This window comes from Cebidichthys violaceus, unplaced genomic scaffold (assembly GCF_023349555.1).
Source record: "Cebidichthys violaceus isolate CVI_PGR_0920_01 unplaced genomic scaffold, fCebVio1.0.p SCAF_25, whole genome shotgun sequence".
Lineage (NCBI taxonomy): Eukaryota > Metazoa > Chordata > Actinopteri > Perciformes > Stichaeidae > Cebidichthys > Cebidichthys violaceus.
This window is the reverse complement of record NW_027176428.1, coordinates 3,392,191-3,412,211: the sequence shown is the minus strand read 5'-3', so window position 1 is coordinate 3,412,211 and position 20,021 is coordinate 3,392,191. Positions and strand designations below refer to the sequence as shown.

The 20,021-nt window shown below is 41.1% G+C and overlaps 2 protein-coding genes across 2 annotated transcripts; both read left to right on the top strand.

Moving 5' to 3' along the window:
* Positions 1 to 415: 415 nt before the first annotated feature.
* On the top strand, positions 416 to 5,109 carry zgc:109965 (Nicalin-1-like). Its single transcript, XM_068720359.1, has 15 exons — positions 416 to 566; positions 1,314 to 1,504; positions 1,729 to 1,873; positions 1,964 to 2,061; positions 2,193 to 2,270; positions 2,353 to 2,456; positions 2,627 to 2,715; positions 2,797 to 2,936; positions 3,023 to 3,201; positions 3,330 to 3,417; positions 3,527 to 3,565; positions 4,389 to 4,561; positions 4,653 to 4,706; positions 4,789 to 4,867; positions 4,992 to 5,109. The coding sequence occupies exons 1-15, from the start codon at positions 416 to 418 to the stop codon at positions 5,046 to 5,048; spliced, it is 1,665 nt and encodes a 554-aa protein (XP_068576460.1). The 3' UTR covers positions 5,049 to 5,109.
* A 3,682-nt stretch (positions 5,110 to 8,791) lies between these two features.
* Positions 8,792 to 13,689, top strand: myorg (myogenesis regulating glycosidase). Its single transcript, XM_068720270.1, has 3 exons — positions 8,792 to 8,839; positions 11,317 to 11,669; positions 11,819 to 13,689. Exons 2-3 carry the CDS (start codon positions 11,407 to 11,409, stop codon positions 13,608 to 13,610), a joined length of 2,055 nt encoding a protein of 684 aa, XP_068576371.1. The 5' UTR covers positions 8,792 to 8,839; positions 11,317 to 11,406; the 3' UTR covers positions 13,611 to 13,689.
* The last annotated feature ends 6,332 nt before the right edge of the window (positions 13,690 to 20,021 follow it).

Below are 20,021 nucleotides of genomic sequence, written 5' to 3'. Positions count from 1 at the left end.
GGATGGAAGAGTAGTGAGTGTGAGAGGTGGGGGGTTGGGTATTTGTGATTAGCCTTGAGTTGATCCCTTGGGAGCAGATGGTGAATGGTGGCTTACCTACAGAAGACGCCTTGAATCCCAGGATCTAGTTTGTGTCCACGCTGAAAGGAGTAGCACTGAAGTTGAGGAAGACGTAGTACAAAGGCTCATGAGACAGGACTGCTGGGGGACAGGTGAGGGACATTTACATGCCCCAAAATGATGCTACTAGAACATAGCTGACTTCATGGTTATAGGTAGAATATGTTATTGTAAACTGTGGGAGTGAGTCTATGGTACTCTGTATAGTCAGGCCTCGTATGTAGTTTACCGTAACATCAGCCTTCCCTCATACATAGATTGAGACCATAACAAGGCGCAGGCGGGACGTGACATCATGTTGCCAAGAGACCTGAGCGTAGCTGCTGAGCTGCTGCTGCTGCTGTTCTGTGTCCAGCGTCTCCACGGCTCTGCTCTCCCGGCTGTTTCCTCCTATGAGTTCACAGCCTACAGGATGCAACAGTTCAACCTGGCACAAAGGAAGCATGGTGAGTTCAGAGCGTTGCACCTTAACTCCAGTGGTGGAGAGTGATTATGAACATTTACTCAAGCTGTGTACAGCTTTGAGGTACTTTGCTTGAGTATATCCATTTAATGCTGTTTTAAATGAATCTACTCCACTGTATTTCAGAGGGAACTACTTTACTTTGTACTCTACTACTTCTATCTTACAGCTAGTTAGTTAGCAGTTAATTAATCCAGTATTTAAACCTTTTGGGCTTGTGACATCTTATTTAAAAAAAGCAGAGTCTGCTTGGGACCCTTGTCTTGTTTCAGATCATTCCGTTGTTAAAGAGAAATTTCCCCTCTTAACTTCTTTCATTTAAATAACTGTTGGAGGCCCAAAGAGATCAAATCATCCAATTTTCCACAAAAGTGAAGATTAGAGGTCTCAAAATTTACTACAAATATGTGCTGCAGAAAATATTTCCTTCTTTCCTTCCTATGTGTGTCTTATACTGTTGCGTAATTATTACTGGTACACTAATATCTAAACAGGATGTAAATGTGAATGTATCCTATGTCATAAACTGACCATGTTTGCATGTAAAAACAAAAATGTAAATCTATAGCGGTCAGATAAAAGAGTACAAATCCCACATATCCTCTAAAATGTGGTGTGATAGAAGTGTAAACTAACAAATAATAGAAATAAAGTACAAGCAGTTACCAGTACAGTACTTGAGTAAAGTGGCTTGAGTTGCTATTTGTGTTCATTTCATTTGTCTTCTGAGGTTGCCGTGGAGCCATCGTAGTGGCGGAGGCGCGCTCAGCCGATGAGCCGGTGCTGACCCGCCGCTGCGTCATCATGAAGGTGCTGGATTTCACCACAGAAAAATACCTTGAGGCCCAAAAGCAAAGTGCTGCTGCCATCCTGATCCTACTGCCTAAAAATATCTCCGGTATCCCCCATGACACTTTGCAGGTAAACAAGTTATCCAGAATTACCTTTTTGCTCCAGGACATGCTGCAAGGCAACAAAAATAAATAAAATACAGCTTCTTTTCTGGCAGGATACAGTTTCTGTATATGATATATTGTATCTTAGTGCTCCAGGGTTTTAGGTAATAGCTTGCTGAAGTGTTATGATCACCACACGGCATCTTTCATATATCTGCGACTAGAAAGACTTCCCTTTTCCCCTCGCAGTCCTTCATGGTGAGTGAGAGCGAGGCCTTGATGAAGGAGACCCTCATGCCTGTGTATGTTGTGCCTGAGGACGAACAGCTGCTTTGCATGTATGAGGAGGTCAAGCAAGCGGCTGCCACCAGGACCTCATCTATATTCGTCAGAGGTGACAGGAGCGAGAGGATTGTTACATTTTTACTCTAAGAAGGTGAAAAACAGTAAAACCGAGGTTTGTATATGTTTTCTTTTTTCGCAGTGCTTCGAAGTATGGTCACAGCGACAGCCTTTCAGATCTTAGTGAGCAACAATGTCCCTATTAAGGGCATCACTGACAACATCATCACCACGCTGGAGGTGAGGATGGAACCGACTGGTACAAACCTCTGACCGCATGACGTTCTTCAGATGCCAGTCAAACCTGATTAGTTTGGCTTGTGATTGGTCCTCAGCTCTGCATTGTATAACTGGTGATGTTTCTTTCGAAGGGAGTGCTTCCCGGTGCAGGGGAGGATTTACCGACTGTCGTCATCACTGCCCACTATGATTCCTACGGGCTGGCACCAGTGAGTCACATACAAATGATGTAAACACAGTTTTCTGCACTTTTAGTATAATGCTATATGTTTGCATTTGTGTTTAACACAGTGGTTGTCATACGGAGCAGACTCTAATGGCAGTGGGGTCACCATCTTACTAGAGTTGGCACGTCTCTTCCAGAAGCTTTTTAGTAGCCCAAGCACCAGACCACCGTGAGTTACAACCCCCCAAACCTGGCTGAAAACCTAGCCGTGTCCCATTCTCAAGGGAGCCGTACACTATCACCATCTGTTTTGGTAGATTACTGCTAATCATCTGAAAAAAGTGTCTGTCATGTAGAAGTAACCAACATACTATTAAATACTTGATTGCTCTTTTAAAGATATCATTTAATGTTCTCCTTAACTGGAGGAGGAAAGTACAATTTTCTTGGCACGAAGAGATGGATTGAAGATAATCTGGACCATGCCGGTGAGTTTTTCTTGAAGTGTTTTGGGCTTTTTGAAAGTAGTCTACCCTGATTTATTTAATCCAAACCTTTTTTTTCTCCAGAGTCCAGCCTGCTCCATGACAATGTGGCATTTGTTCTGTGTTTGGATACACTGGCCAACAGTGATGAACTGTACATGCACGTGTCCCGCCCTCCTAAACCCGACACTCCCATGCAGTCTTTCATTCAACAGCTGGAGGAGGTAACAAGCTTTATTGCCAGGTCTAAAATATGGGGTATAGGCCTTTCTTGGTCTTCATGGACTTAAATGTGTGGTCACTCCACCAGGTGGTGTCTTCCAGATTTCCCTGGGTGAAGGTGGGATTGGTCCACAAGAAGATCAATCTTGTGGAGTCCACAGTAGCGTGGGAGCATGAGCGCTACAGCCTGCGCAGGATACCAAGCTTCACTCTGTCTCATCTGGAAGACCCCAAATCTGAGCTCCGTGGCTCCATTCTAGACACCATGTAGGTTCTTTATTCTGTGGTTCATTGTTATGACTTGGTGCTTGAAGGCCTTGTTTACTATAAGATGAGATGATATGAAGAGATGCTGCAACGAGACGCATCACAGTTGCCTTTGTGTCTTCTCACAGGTCACAAGTGGACTTCAGGAAAATGAAGCGAAATGGCATCATCATAGCAGAAGCACTGGCACGTTATATGTACAATCTCTCTGACAAGGTGATTTAAAATGCATGAAAATGGAATGCATGAATCCGAATTCATACACTGTGGTTTTATCTTTCATCAGCATTTTAATGTGTGATTCATTTTCATTATCTTCTACAAGGTTTCACCAAAAGATGTACAGGTTTTCAAGGGCCAATTGGTAAGTTGACTGGTTATTTTGGTCAATAAACAAAGGCAAATGCTGACCTCTGGTGTTAGTTTATAGGCATTGCAGAGTCCCCGTCCTTCATCTAAAGATTGGGGGCATTTAAATAAAAACATTTATTAAGATACACCATCCTTCAAAAGTAATGTATTCATTACATTTGAAATAGTTTGTCCCCAAAAGAACAAAAATTAAATTGATAAAACATGTGCTTAGTCTACATTTTTTATTTGTTTTCCAGTCCAAAAAAGCATTATTGACCCTCGATTTGAATTGAACCATAACGGTACTTTATATTATTTGGACCCTCTGCAGTCTACTCAGTGGTTGTATTGAGGAGTTTTAAACTGTGGTTTGTCAGTCCATAGTCTGTCCAGATGATATTCTGTGATCCAGTTCCAATAGTGCTCACCATACAATAAATAACCTTCAATTTCTGTTGTGAGGTTTTAAAAATAACTTTGATAAAGCATCACACCTGTTAGTATTCCAGCTTGTTATTGGCTGCATTATTGTACACTTGACACTGAAACAGTAACTTGTTCCTCTTTAAATCTGCAAACATGTTGATGCTAAGCTTCCAGTTTATTTTACTTTCTTCTATTCCTATTCCACTGTTGCTCAGAGTGGTCCTCTCAGCCATCAGACTCACAAATCAAGCTGTTGTGGCAGCGATCCCAAACTTTTCAGCGGCAGTGTATATTTGGAGTGTAGAAAATTAGGTTTTTCATGCTCGACATAGGCTACTTTTATTTTTATGTGATGGCCATTCCTACGTTTTTCTTCCTTTGAAAACACGTCTAAACTGTTGACGCAGGACTTTCACGACAGTCGTATGTCCAGTCTGATGTCCTTCCTGACGTCAGTCCCTCGAGCCACCCAGCTGCTGGACAAGGAGCCCAGTCACATTCTGCTGGTCAACTCACTGGAGCACGAGTTCAAACGTTACCTGCAGCAAGTTCACAGACACGCCTACCGACAGGATAGGAGGTGAAATGCAGTAGCAGGAGAAAACACATACTGTGAAATGTCATCCCAATGCAAAGATATCACCCATGATTAACTACATTTCTTCATACAGGGACCCTGAAATTACCTTTTTTGACCAAATGAACCAACCAATAGTGATGTACAGGTAAATATCTGAACTCATATGCATTTTGTGCATGTGGTCATTTTAATAAGACACTAGGACACTGACACACTTTTTATTCCAGAGTGAAGCCTGCAGCCTTTGATCTCTTCCTCGGCGGCTGCATTGCTGCTTATTTGGGGATCGTCTACTATACCATCCAGGTTCGTTAATACACCCTTTTATATTGTCCATTTATACTGCATTGCACAGCACCACATATAGGCAGTCAACGCTAGACATAGACACGTTTGTTTTCTCACACCACCTCTCTGTTCTCTCTTACAGAATTTTGGTTATCTCTACACAAAGCTCAAAGCGGCAGTGAAATCCAAGCACGAGTGAATGAGACTGTGAATGCTGAGTCGATGAAAAGGGCTTTGAAGTCTGCATTGCACATGTTGGACTCCTGCTTCACTGGCTGTGCAGAACATGAAAGCAATGCAGTGAGAATCTTCTAAGACCAATCATATGCACAACTAACAAAGTGTGCATTTGCTTTGAAATGTATATTGTTTTCATAAATACACTGTATTGTAAACCATTTCTCAGACTGGAATTTGTTGTTTGGACCAGATGTAAAGTAAACAAAACAAATAAAGGAGTATGGGATTTGCATAGGATCAAAGTAAACTGCAGAAGAGAACACAAGCTAGAGGTTGGGTTTGATTTGAGCACCCGTGAAGGACGTTGCTGCCGCATCATTACTATGATTCCCCATGCCCTCTGCTCTGCATCTGTTGACATGGATTTGACTCGGCTTAACGTGGCTGTCAAACAAGGTCCAGCCACTGCGGCGAGATGAACAGCCAGTTCCTGTCACAGATAACTCAGTGAGAACAGTGGAGACACAAAGGCACCCTGCAGAGCTTGGTGAATTATTGATGCTCATGTGGCATGCTGACAGTGGATAGAGGTGACCCTGGGTGGTGGTGGTGGTGGTGGGAGATTCTTAGAAATCCCATCCCTCCTCTGGTTTGTTCCAGTTCTGTAGATCTGATAAGACTGATTCTGTTTTAGCTATGAGGCGGCTAAACAGCTGGGAGCTGAGTGTTTGAGATCAGTGCTGGTTAGTTTGTGTGGGGCCCTGGGAGGGAAGTGGGTCATGGACAGTGACCCAAGGTATGTGTGTCTCTGCAGGGGGCCTTGGGCTTTAGGAGGATTAGTGGCCGAGTGTTCAGGTAGCACAAAGAGTTGTTCTGGTTCAGCAAGGATGCTCTTAACCTTTCGCTACTCCCGACATATAGATCCATCACAATAGGTGCAAGTTAAACAAAGCTTTCACCATGTATTTGTTTGTTGATGAAGATCCCAGCAGGATTCATAGCCACTGATGCATGCACAAATTTGATGTTGTGATACATAAAACATAGAATGATTGATATACATCGACAAGGTAGGTGGCATGCACAACAACAGCAACCATTTTTAGGATGAAAAAAACCGCACACTTTTTTTTTGTGGTGTGAGTAAAAGAACAACAGACAGTATGAGGGAAAGGGAGGAGCCACCAGGTGACAGGGGAGGAGAGGGATGTCCATGACTGTCAGGCCGACTGGAGGGAAGCAGTGGCAAATAGGTAAGACAATAAGTGAAGATGGCTCCCCAGCTCTACCTCACCATGTACAAAGAGCAGTTTGCCTCTCCCGACAGAGCGAAGCGAGAACAACTTCGACCAACATCTGCCCACCGAAGGAACAACCCCCAGCCCCGGCCGGTAAGAGGCAAAGCCACATAGACTTTATGGATTTCAGAAGATAAAGTAAATATTTATGAAGACATGTTGGGTTTCTTGAGAAAATATTCTACGTAATATTTCTTCAATTAATGTAATTCAGCAATTAATGTTACTCAAATAATTGAACACATTTCCAAGTGGTGCATGTAAGGTCAAACAAGGCTAATTGGATCACTTATTATTGGCACTCTCTTTATTGTTCTTCATTTAGCAAGACTTAGGAGTCTTACACTAATTGGCGACTGGTTGTTTACATTTCCCTGTACGTGGTGAAAGCTGCATAACATCTATTATTCAGCACTTCCTCCATGCCTATTTATCTATCCTGACATGTAGTAAACAGAGCTAAAAATAGAGAGTACAGTTAACCCTCTGTAAAAACTTACACTACCGTTTTTTCGGTGTATTATATTTGATAATCACACTAAGTGGAAAGCCATTTAGGAAAAATCCAAATAGCATTTTAAAACATGAATGCTGTTTACATTGTAAGTAGTACTGAGAGAAAGGAATAATCTTGGACAAGGTTTATTCAGTGAGAATAAATAAATAAATCCAAAAGTAAAAAAATTAAATAAAAAAAAATACATATCAAAACCATATTAAATGTGAGATGTGTATGCTACATGTAAACATGAATGTTCAAGGTTGCCCTTATCTTCTATTTCCACGTGTGCTTCTTGTCCTTGCTTTCCAGGACTTTCTGTTTCCCCGGAGTCTTCAGTCCAACTACAGGACACGCCGCACACCATCACAGCCCTCACCCCCTGTGGACGGTGGCCGTCCACTCTTTCCCCCTGTCAGACATGTATCATTCCACAGTCCACTTACGACTCATCCAGACAACTGCCTGAACACAATGGACAAACCAAACCACATGCCCCCTGTCAGCCCATCCACAGTACAAGCTCTGCCCTCTGCTGGCGGACTGCAGACACTACAGCTGACTGAGCCTCCTTCTGACACTGGATTTAAGCTCCACGCAGCTTTGACGAACCCAACAAGGTAGCAATAGATCAGTTTACTCTGTGGTCCAAAGATGACTCTAAATACACATTGAATTCTAATTGATTGTCTTTGTATCAGTAGAACGAGTTATCAGAGGAATGTTCATCCATTCTCAGCACAGCAACTGAGGTGAGAAAATGATCTCTGACCTCTTCTTGTGACCTTTAAACCCTTTAAACATTGGTAAACAACATACACTGACGAGCATTATTGAGCAGTAGTTGACTGATTCTGACTAAATTACATTGTTTTTCACAGGCAACATGCAGGAGCTCAGCTTCACACAAGACCACAAACCAGCAACCCTCAACACTACTTTCCACGGACACAATACCGGAGGTCTAGTTCTAGTAGCAGCCAGGATTATAGGTGCAAATTATAAAAACTTTATTTGATCATGATCATAAATAACAACCATGGGAATTTTTCCCTCTGAATGTTTCTCAACAGCGGGTGCTACAGCTGCTTCCATGTGGTGAAGCCTTACAAAGCTGGACACTACATCATACACCCAGACTTTGTGTCTGAATGCCTTCGTAAGGACTATTAGAGCCCTGGCTTCCAAAGTGGGGACCGGGGACCTGCAGAGCTCCTTGAGGACATCATTAACTTCACCATTGTTTAATTCTGCACTAATTAACCCAGCGAGACAAGGTGTAAGAATGAATAATGCAACTGTAGGCTGCACTCTCGCCACTATTATCTCCCTACATACAGTGTGGCCACTTTTACAATTCAGTACTAAATCAGTGGCTAAGACCTTCCCATAAGGGGCTTTTGGTGATCAAATCGAATGAGGCACCGTGGCCCTAATGTGTAACTGTCTGTGGCATTAACATTTTATCCCACTATTAGAAGATAATTTTATACATTTGATATAGGAATTCTTTATTGCATGATTAGACGGTTAAAACAGAAATAGTACTGCAAACAATCAAACTTTACACAGGGGAATTAAATACTTATCATGGTTATTATTATAGGTAATTTATTATAGTGATGTCATATAGCAGACAAAATATACCACTACATTGCCTATAGCACAGATGGTCCCCATAGAAATAGCAACATGTGTTTGTTTTTTCCCCCCTAACTTTGCTAATTGCAGTTCTTTAAAACATGTTTTTGGCACACTTGCCTCTCGCTATACCAGTGTGTTATGTGAAGTTTTGCACAACTAGTGTGACCTTGCTCAAATCATGTAAAACAGTGTAATCTATGCAGAATGAGAAAATAAACTGTTGCGTTCCCACCTACTGGACTACATTTCCCATGCTATGGTGGGCGTAGACGAGGCGGATCCGCATCAACATGCATGTCTTGGTCATTTTTCTGTGAACTGTGGCAAACAAGTTGTGGCTGTAACTGCTGAGGGGGCTTCTGCTGATCGGTAGGCAAAACAAACTATTTTTAATGAACAGCTGAGAGTAAAACAGAACACGCATAAACGATAATATTTTGCCGTTGTACTTACACGGACTCTGGGTTCTTTCCCCTCCGTCAACTTTCTTGTACGACCCACCACCGCGACTTTAGTATACATTCGACTATAGGCTACTGTATGTAGGCTAGAAGTTGTGTGTACATTAGGAGAGACGGCATTCTTTTTTATGTACGATTATTAACTTATAAATGCATGTTTGTATCTACTGTACGTTTTGTTTATTAAAGAAATATGCACAATAGGCTATAAGTATTGAACAGTCTCAGTGAAGATCGTTGCTCTGTAAAATTCAGCCGTGCAGGCCAACTTAATATTCAAGTTTATTAGCGGAATATATGCCTATATAAGTCATAGACTGATATAACTACAGCATGCTCTTATCAGTGCGCCGCAACATGCCACACACACACTCCACCTACGCGCACGCTCAAACGCGCGCGTGCTTTTTGAGGCAGTGAGCCTCTCTCAGACTTCTGTTCCGACTGCATCAGCTCTTCTGTGTTTGTTTTCCCCATGTCAGAGTAGATAGTGAATCGGCTGAAGTGGCAGATATGAATCCCCCTGATCACACCATAAACAAAGAAATGCCCCAGTGTGAACATTTTCAAACTGAGAAAAACACGTTTGAGTTCAATAGTTTTGTCCACTAAAGACCCTTTATGTGTGAAAAACACTAGTTAATCGACTAATCAATTAGTTTAAGGAGAGAAAATTAATCTGGAACAATGTTGATCAATTTTCATTTTGTCTATATTAGATATACAGTAGGTCATTCTACTGTTGGATTTTTGATTATGTGTTTTATAAAATAATAATAAAAAAGATAAACGATTAATCTTTAAAGTCATTTTAGGAAAAAAATGTCCTGGCTCCAGCGATACCTAAAAAGATCACCCTTGGCTGTGGGAAATAGACGATTTTCCTTATTTTGTGATGTTTTATTGATAAAAAAGATTAGTTGATAGATTGAGAAAATAATCAACAGATGAATCAATAATATCCATATAATTGTTGGTTGCAACCTTAATTTGCTAGTCTTAATAAATGTATTATCTTTAAGTTTTTGGTCTGTTGGTTGATTAAAACAAATTGAAGACTTCCCTTTGTACTCTGAGAAGCTGGATATTTGACCCAGTTTTTATATAATTGTATAGACTAAACAATTAATTGAGAAAATGATCATCATGTTGATTGATAATTAAAATAATTGTTGGTTGCAGCCTGATGTGAGCAATGTCACAAATCATAGATTGTAATATGTTGAATTCATACATCTGTCGTTGCACTTTTCCATTAAACAAAGAAGGAAAAAAAGACATAAGCAAATAAATACAGTAAATCTTCTGTTGACTTTCCTGGTCAATTCCAGCAGTGAGTAACCAACAGTACGTTCTCTGTTAATTAATGATGGGCTCATGTTATCACTCCTGTTGTTGGGGTAAATCCATACTAAGGGTGGTTGAACACAGAATTAGTCAATTAGATTGCTAATTAATAGCAAGCATTTTTTATTATCGACCCTTGCTGCCAGGGCAGACCATGAGGGTCAATTGCAGTTAGGACCAGTCAGCAAACGGGGAATGTGGAGAGGACTGAGCTCCCCTCGGCTGGCTGTGCACCTTAATCTAATCTATTCTGATTAGCTAAAGCCACAATAACTAACATAAACTAGTTGATTACCCAAATAGTTTTTGCTGTATCCCTGCTGAGAGGGACAGCCAGGTCTAAATGCAATAGAAATGCAAAAATGCATGTTCAAATGTCTGTTTCTTTGGCTTGAATGAACCAGGTTACATCCAGTTTTGTTTGTCTGGCTTGATGGAGCACAAAGTTTAGTATTCTTTCCTCTCCTTCCCAGCATTGGCATACCCTTAAGGCCAAAATCCCCTTTTCTGCTCCTCTACTTCCTTCCATACAAATGAGTCTTCTTTCAGTTGAACTCATATGTTAGAATTACTGCTGGGAACAACCACTTTATCCTCTTATGGGTAATTGGCAGTAGATTTGTTTTGTTAAATCTCAGACACATCTTTAAAGTTTTCATCCTGACAGTGTAATACCTCTAAGTGATGTGGAATCTTTTAGTGCAGCAATGCAAAGCATGTAAGACAATGGTAGAAATGTAATGGAGGCTTTACACTGACAAGGAAACAAGATAGACTGAGAAACAGGCTGGCATATCATGCTGATCTGGCTGTGGCTGTTTCCTTGATGTCTCTGATAGTTAAGTGATTTGAAAGAATTTGTTGACTAAACAGAACTGGTAAGCAATATTAGGTGAATGCTCTGTACAAAGGCTCCTAGTACAGGCAGCCTTTTTGTTCTACTTTGAACCCATTTCCATGTTGATATATGAAGATCAAATACTGCATGAAGACCTTGACACTGACTTTTCAAAGCTTGTTATTTCTCTCTTATGACAGGCAGAGTGCAGCAATCAAGGTTCCCTGGAAAACATTTCTATGATCTTAAGAACAGCAACTCTCAGATTTGCCCACTGAACGGCACAAGTCATGTACCAAGTTGTTCCCGGAGGAGCGGGAGGCACAATTACAGATGTTATCCCCAAGCAGAAGCACAGCAAGGACACTCGACCCTTGGTCGGAGCTGGAGTAATCGGCTTGGTGCTGGTAATTGCAGCAGTGACTGCATGGTGTTATTACATAGCCTCTCTACGCAAAGCTGAGCTGCTTAAGACTCAGCTCCTGGATCTGAATAAAGATGGCTACATTATCCGCAACCAGGGAGGGTCTATTGTTTTCAGAATGGATTTCAGGTTGGTATTTTTCCGTGTAGTGATGCATAATATGTAAAAATGTAAATGTATGCAAGTCAATTCAGTTGTTTAACTGTTACAAAATAAATGGGAAATGTGTCTGTTGAGAGAGATTGCTTATAAATGTAATTATATGTAAATCTTGGCAGGTCAGGTACGCTGGATTTGGATTCATGCTCCAAAGAAGGGGAGATGCTGAGCTGCGGACGCACCACTGATAGAAAACTGAACTTCTTCATTGAGACAGTGCGACCCAAAGACACGGTGCAATGCTACCGTGTGCGTTGGGAGGAACTGGTTCCTGACATTCCTGTTGAGCATGCCATGACGTACACGTTTGCACACTGGTATGGTGGTGCAGTGTCAGCAATTCAACACTGGCCTATTTCTATTAATGGCCAAGAGGCTCCCAAACCCTTTGTTACTAGTGACATCTACTCAAACCGCAATGAATTTGGAGGAATTTTGGAAAGTTATTGGCTTTCATCCAACGCTACGGCCATCAAGATAAATAATTCAGTGCCCTTCCACCTGGGCTGGAATGACACGGAGAAGACCATGTCTTTCCAGGCGCGATACAATGACAGTCCCTTCAAGCCAAACCCAGGAGAGGCACCATGTGCTGAGCTTAGCTACAGAGTGTGCGTGGGCTTGGATGTGACATCCATACACAAGTACATGGTCCGCAGATACTTCAACAAACCAAACAAAGTGCCTGCCAAAGTCATGTTTCGCCATCCTATATGGTCGACCTGGGCGCTACATAAGACTGACATTGACCAAGAGAAAGTCTTGATGTATGCCGCCAACATCCGAAAATATAAGTTTAACTGTAGCCTCCTGGAACTAGACGACCGCTACACCAGCCGCTATGGAGAATTTGAGTTTGACCAAACAAAGTTCCCCAATGCCTCGTCCATGTTCCAAAGGCTGAAATCAGATGGATTTCTGGTGTCGCTCTGGATTCACCCTTTTGTTAACTATGACTCAGAAAACTTCCATACTTGTGTAGAGAGGGGGCTGTTTGTCCGGGAGCCTACAGGCCGGCTGCCAGCCATGGTGCGCTGGTGGAATGGTATTGGTGGCATTTTGGACTTCACAAATCCAGAAGCCCGCGATTGGTTTTCCTCCCAGCTCCGTTCGCTGCGCTCCAGGTATGGGGTGTCATCTTTTAAATTTGACGCAGGGGAGACTAACTACTTGCCATGGAAATTTAGCACCAGAACTCCCATTCGGGACCCAAGTTTTTTCACAAGACGTTACACGGAAATGGCTATTCCCTACAATGACAGGGCTGAGCTGCGCAGTGGCTATCAGTCCCAAAACATATCCTGCTTCTTCAGACCAATTGACAGAGACTCTGTTTGGGGCTACGAGTTGGGTCTCAAGTCTCTTATCCCCACCGTGCTCACTATCAGCATTCTGGGCTATCAGTTCATTTTACCAGACATGATCGGAGGGAATGCATATCTGAACCGCACAGATGGTAAAAGTGTATTACCCGACCGGGAACTCTATATCCGCTGGCTAGAGCTGACGGCCTTCATGCCGTCCATGCAGTTTTCTATTCCGCCATGGGCATACGACAACGAGGTAGTTGAAATTGCTCGGAAATACACAGCCCTCCATGAGAGTATTGTGGCGCCACGGGTCCTGGAGCTGGCTGGCGAGGTGCTGGACACCGGGGACCCAATCATACGGCCCCTGTGGTGGATTGCCACAGGTGATGAAACAGCCTATAAAATCGACTCCCAATTCCTGATTGGGGATGACCTCATGGTAGCCCCAGTTTTAGAGCCTGGAAAGCAAGAGCGTGACATTTACCTCCCTGCCGGACATTGGAGAAGCTACAAGGGGGAGAGATTTGATATCAAGGAGCCGCTGCACCTCACAGACTATCCTGTTGATCTGGATGAAATTGCTTACTTTGTTTGGGTGTAGCAAGAAGGGAATGTACAGCTGAACAGACTTGATAAGCCTTTGCTGCAATTTGCTTGTAAGACAAGCTTCACAAATTCAACTTTTATGCTTTATATATACGTATATATATATATATATATATATATATATATATATATATATATATATATATATATATATATATATATATATATATGATCAATAGATCATCTTTATATATATATATATATATATATATATATATATATATATATATATATATATTTGTGGTTTAAAGGAAAGGTAGCTGGCTAAAGTGGAGTTTTTAAAGAGAGACTGTGTAACTTTTTCTGAATGGTAGCCACTGTAGCCGTGTGTGGCAACTATGGGCTAATCATGAATGTATTATAGCAGTAGCACAGGCAGAGACGAGTTCTACAAGTCAATGTCTCCATAATGTCAGTTTCACAGCAATTTTTGTTCAAAGTTCAAACCATAAGCTACTGGTCATACCAGACTGACAGTATAGAAGTTACATAGTCTCACTTTAAAGCCTGTACAAAACATGTATATGAAGCATTTGTCAAAAAGGGAATATGCAAACTGTGAATTAAGTAAAGCATACTTTTCATTGTATGCCATAAAGATGAAGTTAAATTCAAGCCAAACAGATTGTATCATGGGAAACAACTGTAGGGGTGTCGTTAACGCCATTATGCAGGTAGTAGGCCACATAAAACCTTCTATATTAACTTCCATTTGACTGAGATGTCCTACTTTCCTTTGACACTAATGACTCTTCTACTCCTCTGCTCCGAGATACTTTTCAGGAAGTCAGGTTTTATGCTTCACTTATCAGGATGAATGCTTGAAGTTTAATCATTACAAACTGCATGTGCTCTCATTTGTGGAACACAGTGTCATGTAACTACTCTTAGTCCAGATGAAGATGCCTTTTATTAGGCACTAAATATTTTATGCTCCTCCTCAGGTAACAGCTTTTTCTGGTGTGTTTTAAAGTGTCTGGTTGAGTCTTTGTCTTTATTGTGCTTTGCTGACTCCAAATCCAGCTAAACAACTATAGTGTATAATACATTGAAGACAATAACTTAAGTGATAATGGTCTGGTTACTTTATACCTACTTGGTATGCAGTGTGGAAGTCTATAGGTGCAATGAATTTAACAGCATTTAATTATCAAATTGAATGGTACAATGTATTTTGTGACCTTGTGTTTTGTTGATAGTTTGTTACTGCGGTGATATCTCTAAGTGCCATGTGTTAATATTTACTGCCACATACTCTTATGTAATTTGTTGTTAAGCTATACATTGAATATTTTACATTGATTGTATTGTACATTTATTTTGTGATATTTCTTCTTAATTTAACCCTTAATGGGGTGGGTTAACCCTTTATGCACAATCCCATGGTCAACAAAGTGTACCACAAATGCCACAAAATAACATTTTGTATTATGTAGCCGCAAACATAAACCTTTTTTTAAGTACATCATGATATTTTGCAGATGCACAGAGGAAACTGATATTGATTGTCTCATGAAACTCCGGAAGTGACTTATGTCAAAGTGAAAGCAATAAAGATTAAAATTGGGAACATGGAAAAATGACTTCCTGTGGCTCCCACGTTAGCTTTTTAAAACCTTGTTGAGATGGATTCTGATGAGAATTGAAGCTGCAATAATAAAACTAATGAAAATGAAACGTCCACATTATTTTGGTCCAATATTCCCATATGTTAATATTACTTTATTTTTGTTAAACACTGTCTGTGTGGCATACAGGTTGACCTATGTGGATTTAGTTTGTGCCTTTTGACATAGTTTCGTCATAACAAATATATCTCCCTATTTATAGCAGTTCTCACTCAGCATCTGGGCCAGGCCAACCTCTCAGGCTATTTCTGTCTCAGACTGTCTTGCTCTATGACGAGACGCAGAGGCTGTATACCTCGGACTAAATGTTCCTTTGCCTTTGGCTCTTTTGACCCAGTGTGTGGGGTCTGCCTCCAGGTATTGCAACTGAACATTGCACTAAATTTGTTGAGAGTGCTTAATTGATGTTATTTAGTATGAATGCATTAAAATAAATAAAGTTTGACTTTTGTCTGTTTGTGAGCATTTTGTTGTGCTTAATTTGAATCTAATAATCTTTGTTGTTAAAGTAAACATCACATGGTAAACTTTTACTTTTTCACACACCTACATATAAAATACGAGAATAAAAGACACATGGACATTAAATCCAGGTCAGTAAGCTGAGTGTGCGACCAGTGAGCCAATAACAACCTGTAACCTCTTATGAGTCTGCAATACAGGAAAACTAATGTGCCTATCAGTTCAGTATTGAAAGAGACACCCTTGAGGGACTTTTCCAACTTTTGGTGCCCAGCTCATCACGGGGCGATAATGACAAGGTGATGAAACAATTGTGCAGGTTATTTGGAGGCTGTGTTCGGATCAATAAATCATCTGGTGGCTCATGATGTGAGGCCAGAGAGCAAGTGATATGAAACGAGCAGACACAAAGAATAAAAAAGATAAACTTCAGTAGGAGATAATAGCAACAATATTTATTAGAATTAGAGCCGTAAGCATGATTGTTTGTCTGGGTTCAAACAGCCTGGCAGGACCATTTTCTGACGGCTGTAGTCGATCTTTCAGAGGTTTGGGGAATTCATTCCATTTCGAAACAGCGGGATATGCTTAAGAACTACTTCACTTTATTTGCCAATGCCTCATCTTCCTTCAAAATTGATCTGGACTTGCAGCCTGTGCGGGGAGGACATACATTCATTGATTAGCTGTCCGTGCGTTGCAGGGATCAATATTATTTGTCTGTTTGCTTTCTGCAATCATATTGTCTGCTTCTGCCCATCTTTTCATAGGATGGACAAGTTATTTATGTGGTAGCTTTGAAGGGAATTTGACGATTTCCAGAAGGAGGGATTAGAAAAAAAGGACAATTTTATGCCAAAGTAATAGGGGCTTTAATATATATTTGTACTTAGTTCAGTGCGTTGAGGCACATGCTGCTTTACTGTTTTTAACAAATGTGTTGATTGAAATTAATGAAAAAAATTATATTTACTTGATGTTGATAGTAGTACGAGTGGAGGAAACAGCATTAAAGTATGTAAGAGAGTTTGAATGAAAAAAGTATTTAGAAAATAATGCATAGGTTTTCTTTCATATATTTGTGAAAGGGCTTTTAACAGACATTAAAACGTGTTTTGGCCATGTGGTGCTGCAGACGCCCAGAAGGGTGCAGTGTAGCTTCATTGATATTTCTCTCTGACATGTCAGAGGACCATGGTCCAGATGTTAGGTGCTGTACACACACACACACACACACACACACACACACACACACACACACACACACACACCAAGCAGGACACAAAAACTGGCAAAGCCCTTCTCCCCCTTCCTTCCCACCTGTGAGCCCACCTGTGTGTCCATCTGCAGAGGAGAGACGCCAGTTGTTCTGGTTAGGAGCCAGTGTGTCTCAAGTACCTTCCCATATCCTCCTTCCATGAGTCTGCTGTCTGTCCTCCCCAGTAAGCCATATATATATATATATATATATATATATATATATATATATATATATATATATATATATATATATATGTTACACACAGAGAGAAGTGGTGCTTGGAGCAACAACCATAAAACACTAATGTCCTCAGTTGTTTGGAATTTAAATAATGACCACTATCAAAAAATGAGTGTAAAAATGATTTTTTTTAATCACAGTGTTGTAATGTATGTTTTTGTGAATTAAAGTGCCAAAGATTTGACATAACATTACCTTAATTTATGTTGTAATTTGTATAGCCTAATTCAGCTAGACTTCAGCAACAATGAATAATATATATTGCAAACAACTTATTAAACATGATCACTAAAATAATTGGAGATAAACATTAAAACTACTGAATCCATCATGAAAGTTGCAGTTAGATTACAATTATAAAGCAAAATGAACAATAGACAGACTATGATGAATAAGCTTCAGTTTTTATTAAAAAAGTGCTCCAGCTTCTTGGAGCCAGAATGAGCGTTTATTGTAGAGGGCCACAGGGGAAATAAAACCCCATGGCTGTCTCTTGTGTGAAGTGTGAATCTTTGTCCTTAACCCAAGATTTTCACTCCGTAACTAGAATGACCTTGCATCTGGTGCTGCCATGGCTTGTCTGACAGGAATATGTCTGTCCTCGCTAGGTAACAAATGAACCCGACACCCCTGAGACTTGTCTCGCATCTGTTTATCTTTTTTTTTACCTGTCGGTTCGCTGCACTGCATCAGACTTACACTCCTCTGCAGCCTTTGTGGATTTCAGAGCATGCCTCTGGCATTACGGGGCAGGAGATAGTCGGTGTTGTTTGTTAACTTTATGACTGGGTTTAGTGTTACAGTGTGTAAGTCCATTTACATATTTGTTTTTTTCATATCTTATTTATTTTTGACTCTTGATACTCTTTACTGGTACACTGTTCTTTTTTTTATTGGCTTCCTTTAGTATTTTTTACATTTGGTGTTTTTCTTATATCTTAGCTTGAGCTGAAACAATAAGTCGATTAATTGATTAGTCAAATTAAAAAAATAATCAGCAATTATTTTGATGATAGATCAAGTATTCAAGCAGTCGCTGACGATTCTCATGTTCCAGCTACTAAATGTGCTGCTCTTCTTTTCTTTTTCTTTTCTAAACCAAACAAGTTTGGTTTTAAGACGGTTGGTTGGACAAAACAATCAATTCGATGACATCACCTTGAGCTTTAGGAAATTATTATGGGGTTTTTAACAATTTTGTGACATCTTATAGATCAACTTCACCAAGAAAATAACTGGAAAATAATTTGATAACGAAAATCATAAGTTGCAGCCGGCGCTGGTTGTAGCCATAGACTTTGCACCTGACTGCCACTGTAATTTTGTTGTTGCAGACGATGACAATAAAGCAGATAGTATATACAGTATAAAGTTAAGGAAAATGGCGACAGATATGCTTAAACAGTAAAATTAAGGACTTAGGGGACGACAACAGGCAGAGCACTTTCTCTGTGCCTTGGTGGGGGTAAGAGGTTGAACGAAATGTCAGCCACTGAGGAACAGATGCATAATTGAAACATTGCGCTGCTGTTACAGCCGTGCACAAGGTTGTTTGATTGATACCGTTTTAGAACACTCCTGTCCCCTCATGCTCATGGGGTTTACCTGGGGAGAAACCAAGGGAGGGAGAAAGGTGCTTAGGTGGCTCATCTGGGTTTTGGAGGAAAATTGGTGCCATCCATCAAACACTGCATTTAACAAACGCTAACACAGGCCTGGCCAACAAAGGATTCATATATAAGGCAGCGAACCGGAAAACATGCGAGGTGCAGGGACTGCTGAGGGTCTATCAATCAGCCAGTCAGCTCCTTTATTTAACAAGCGAGGGCCACAGACCCCAAGGGCCACACTCCATATTCTGGCTGGTTGGGCTTGCAGTCTTCTCCACTGAAAGGATGAAAAAAGGGGAAGAGATGAGCGAAGGGAGGAAGGAAAGAGGAGCATGAAGGGATTGGGGTTGGGGGGCAATGGAGGTGCACAAGGGTTTGGCCCGTGTCCTCTGGCGTGCTGGTGCGCTTCATCTTCTCAGTGCAAGGGCCTGGAACTGCTGCTTGATGGGATTTTCAGCCCTGTGGCCTCCGCTGTCCCAACATCCATCTGGAGGGCTGCCGTGTGCACAGCGGAGAGCCAGCCACTCAGCGACACAGCCATAAAGAGCAACCCGTAGGCCAGCCAATGCCACTGATCTGAGGCTCGCGGCTCTGTTCAGTGGACAGGCCAACACTCGGTGGCACACATTCCTGTCGGGGACACAGGCTGATCCCTAAGCTACTGTGTGCTCAGTGGAACAGAAGACACGCTCTGTGAGGCAGCCCACATCCAACCACTGACTCCTTCAAAGCTTAGAAAATTGGAATGGAACAAGGACTTCACTATTCAGCATCCTTAATGGTGTGAAGAGGACTATCTACCCTCTCTCATTTTGTGTCACAGCAGTGGAATATACACTTCTTTTTAATATTACAGAATTTTATCAAGATTTTACAGTGTGTTCAACATCTGATAAAGATAAGATGCTGAAGTCATAGTGGGCACCTTGTAAATGGTGCAAATGTCCACTCAGTGGTCAGACAGATTCCTAATTTCAATAAGCTTGTTGGAAGGTTGGCCATAATGAAATAATACTTCCTTTGCATGTTCACCAGTCCATTTTTATATACGGAGAAGCTCAATTTAATACCCCAAGGCAGAGCACCCACAACAATAATATCAGCAATATGTATTTGAAAATCACAACCAAACATTCAAAGACATTCATTACTGCCTCTTATTACTGGATCCAATTTATGTATGTCCCAGCGGACAGGGTAGCAAA

Coding starts and splice junctions, on each gene's coding strand:
- zgc:109965 (XM_068720359.1), top strand. CDS start 416: ATGTTGCCAAGAGACCTGAGCGTAGCTGCTGAGCTGCTGCTGCTGCTG. Junction 2,937..3,022: donor TCATTCAACAGCTGGAGGAG/GTAACAAGCTTT, acceptor TCACTCCACCAG/GTGGTGTCTTCCAGATTTCC. Junction 4,707..4,788: donor CAACCAATAGTGATGTACAG/GTAAATATCTGA, acceptor TTTTTATTCCAG/AGTGAAGCCTGCAGCCTTTG.
- myorg (XM_068720270.1), top strand. CDS start 11,407: ATGTACCAAGTTGTTCCCGGAGGAGCGGGAGGCACAATTACAGATGTT. Junction 11,670..11,818: donor GTTTTCAGAATGGATTTCAG/GTTGGTATTTTT, acceptor AAATCTTGGCAG/GTCAGGTACGCTGGATTTGG.